The following is a 1,705-nucleotide window of genomic DNA, read 5'->3' on the forward strand; positions in this document are numbered from 1 at the left end:
CTTATTAATTTAGATCTTACCATTTCAAAATATTAAAAACAAAATTTACACACAAAAACAAGTCCGACGACTGCTTCTATTCTTTGCTGGAAAAGATCTACTTGGATAAAAAATTAGATTAGATAGCGTAGTTGTTAAACCGTGTATTGATTTGGTAGTAACAAGACCATTTCCATGAAATCACATGACCCCTAAGCCATGCATCTCTCTATCTATCTCTCTCTCTCTCTCTGCTATAAATATGCACCCTTTCTAAGTTTCTTCCACACCGTCAAAACACTTGCACCCAATACTCTTCTTTAGATTGATAAAATGGAGAAGGCTACTCCCCTCCTTGTACTTGTACTCCTTTCCTTGGCATCTTCTCTTACCTTTGCCGCTGATCCCAGTCCTCTACAGGACTTTTGTGTTGCTGACAATATGTCTCCAGGTACAAATGCTTTTTTTTTATTTCTCAATTTAACTTCCATTAGTATCATGATAATCACGTGTTTGTGCAAACTCAATTCCATTTTTGGTAGGTATTGTGGGGTTTGGCTAGATGACTTGAGAAATATTGTTATTGCATTTACTCTGCGTGTGGACACCGGCCCTACGTGCATGGGTTATGTTTTTTTTTATTGGCTGATCTTTTTTTGATGTTTTTCCTTCTCAGTGTTAGTCAATGGCGTGGTTTGCAAGGACCCAATGCTCGCTCAAGCAAGCGATTTCTTCTTCCCAGGGCTTGACATGCCACGCAACACAAATAACCGAGTTGGGTCCAATGTGACCGCAGTGAACGTGGTCCAAATACCAGGACTCAACACTCTTGGCATCTCCATGGCTCGCATAGACTTTGCACCCTATGGACTAAACCCTCCCCACTCACACCCAAGGGGCACTGAGATGATTGTAGTTCAAGAGGGCACCCTCCTCGTTGGTTTCGTCACCTCTAACCTTGCAAATGGCGAAAATCGGCTCATATCAAAGGTCCTCAATAAGGGTGATGTGTTTGTGTTTCCAATAGGTCTCATTCACTTCCAATTCAATGTTGGACAGACCAATGCGGTGGCCATTGCCGCTCTGGCAAGTCAGAACCCAGGTGTGATCACCATAGCTAATGCCGTCTTCGGATCAAACCTGCCCATCTCCGATGATGTTCTCGCCAAGGCCTTCCAACTTGACAAGAAAGTAGTTGATTTTCTTCAGGCACAGTTCGGGCCCAAAAACTAGATAACTACCGACAAGGATCCCATGCATTAACTACAATAGTGTATTTGAATAAGCAAACTTGGTGTTTGCATTTCTTAAAATCGTAATAATAATACAGTTTGAGCATGTCAATGGGACAATCAAGCGATTGATTGAATATACAGTCTTGTTTTTCATGAATTCTCTCTCTCTCTCTCTCTCTCTCTCTCTCTCTCTCTCACACACACACACACACACACACACCCAAATCCGAGATCCAGGGGGCAAACGACGGTGCCTCATACCTACAACGCGACCCTCACAATCTGGTAAGGTAATTAGAATCATATATCGGAAATAAATCCAGGCATATATCAGAGTAGTAAAGCCAATGTAAAACTAAAACATCGATATCCATCAATACTATTAAAAGATGTATACACGCTCAAGTGCAAATTACTAGTCCTTTGACCAAATAAAACGAGGGTACGCTCCCACTCCAGATCTTTGCACAAGTCCAATTTCAATATCTGAA

The 1,705-nt window shown here is 41.6% G+C and overlaps 1 protein-coding gene across 1 annotated transcript; it reads left to right on the top strand.

The window, feature by feature from the left end:
• The first annotated feature begins 279 nt into the window (after positions 1-279).
• On the top strand, positions 280-1,298 carry LOC143867524 (germin-like protein 8-2). Its single transcript, XM_077376126.1, has 2 exons — positions 280-430; positions 656-1,298. Exons 1-2 carry the CDS (start codon positions 313-315, stop codon positions 1,210-1,212), a joined length of 675 nt encoding a protein of 224 aa, XP_077232241.1. The 5' UTR covers positions 280-312; the 3' UTR covers positions 1,213-1,298.
• The last annotated feature ends 407 nt before the right edge of the window (positions 1,299-1,705 follow it).

The sequence above is a fragment of the Tasmannia lanceolata genome, unplaced genomic scaffold, assembly GCF_043159265.1.
Source record: "Tasmannia lanceolata isolate RefF3 unplaced genomic scaffold, GAP_Taslan_0.1 ptg000257l, whole genome shotgun sequence".
Taxonomy (NCBI): domain Eukaryota; kingdom Viridiplantae; phylum Streptophyta; class Magnoliopsida; order Canellales; family Winteraceae; genus Tasmannia; species Tasmannia lanceolata.

Bases quoted from the DNA above. Each gene is read 5' to 3' on its own strand.
- LOC143867524 (XM_077376126.1), top strand. From the start codon at position 313: ATGGAGAAGGCTACTCCCCTCCTTGTACTTGTACTCCTTTCCTTGGCA. The intron at 431-655 runs GTACAAATGCTT...TTTCCTTCTCAG, and splicing joins TGCTGACAATATGTCTCCAG to TGTTAGTCAATGGCGTGGTT.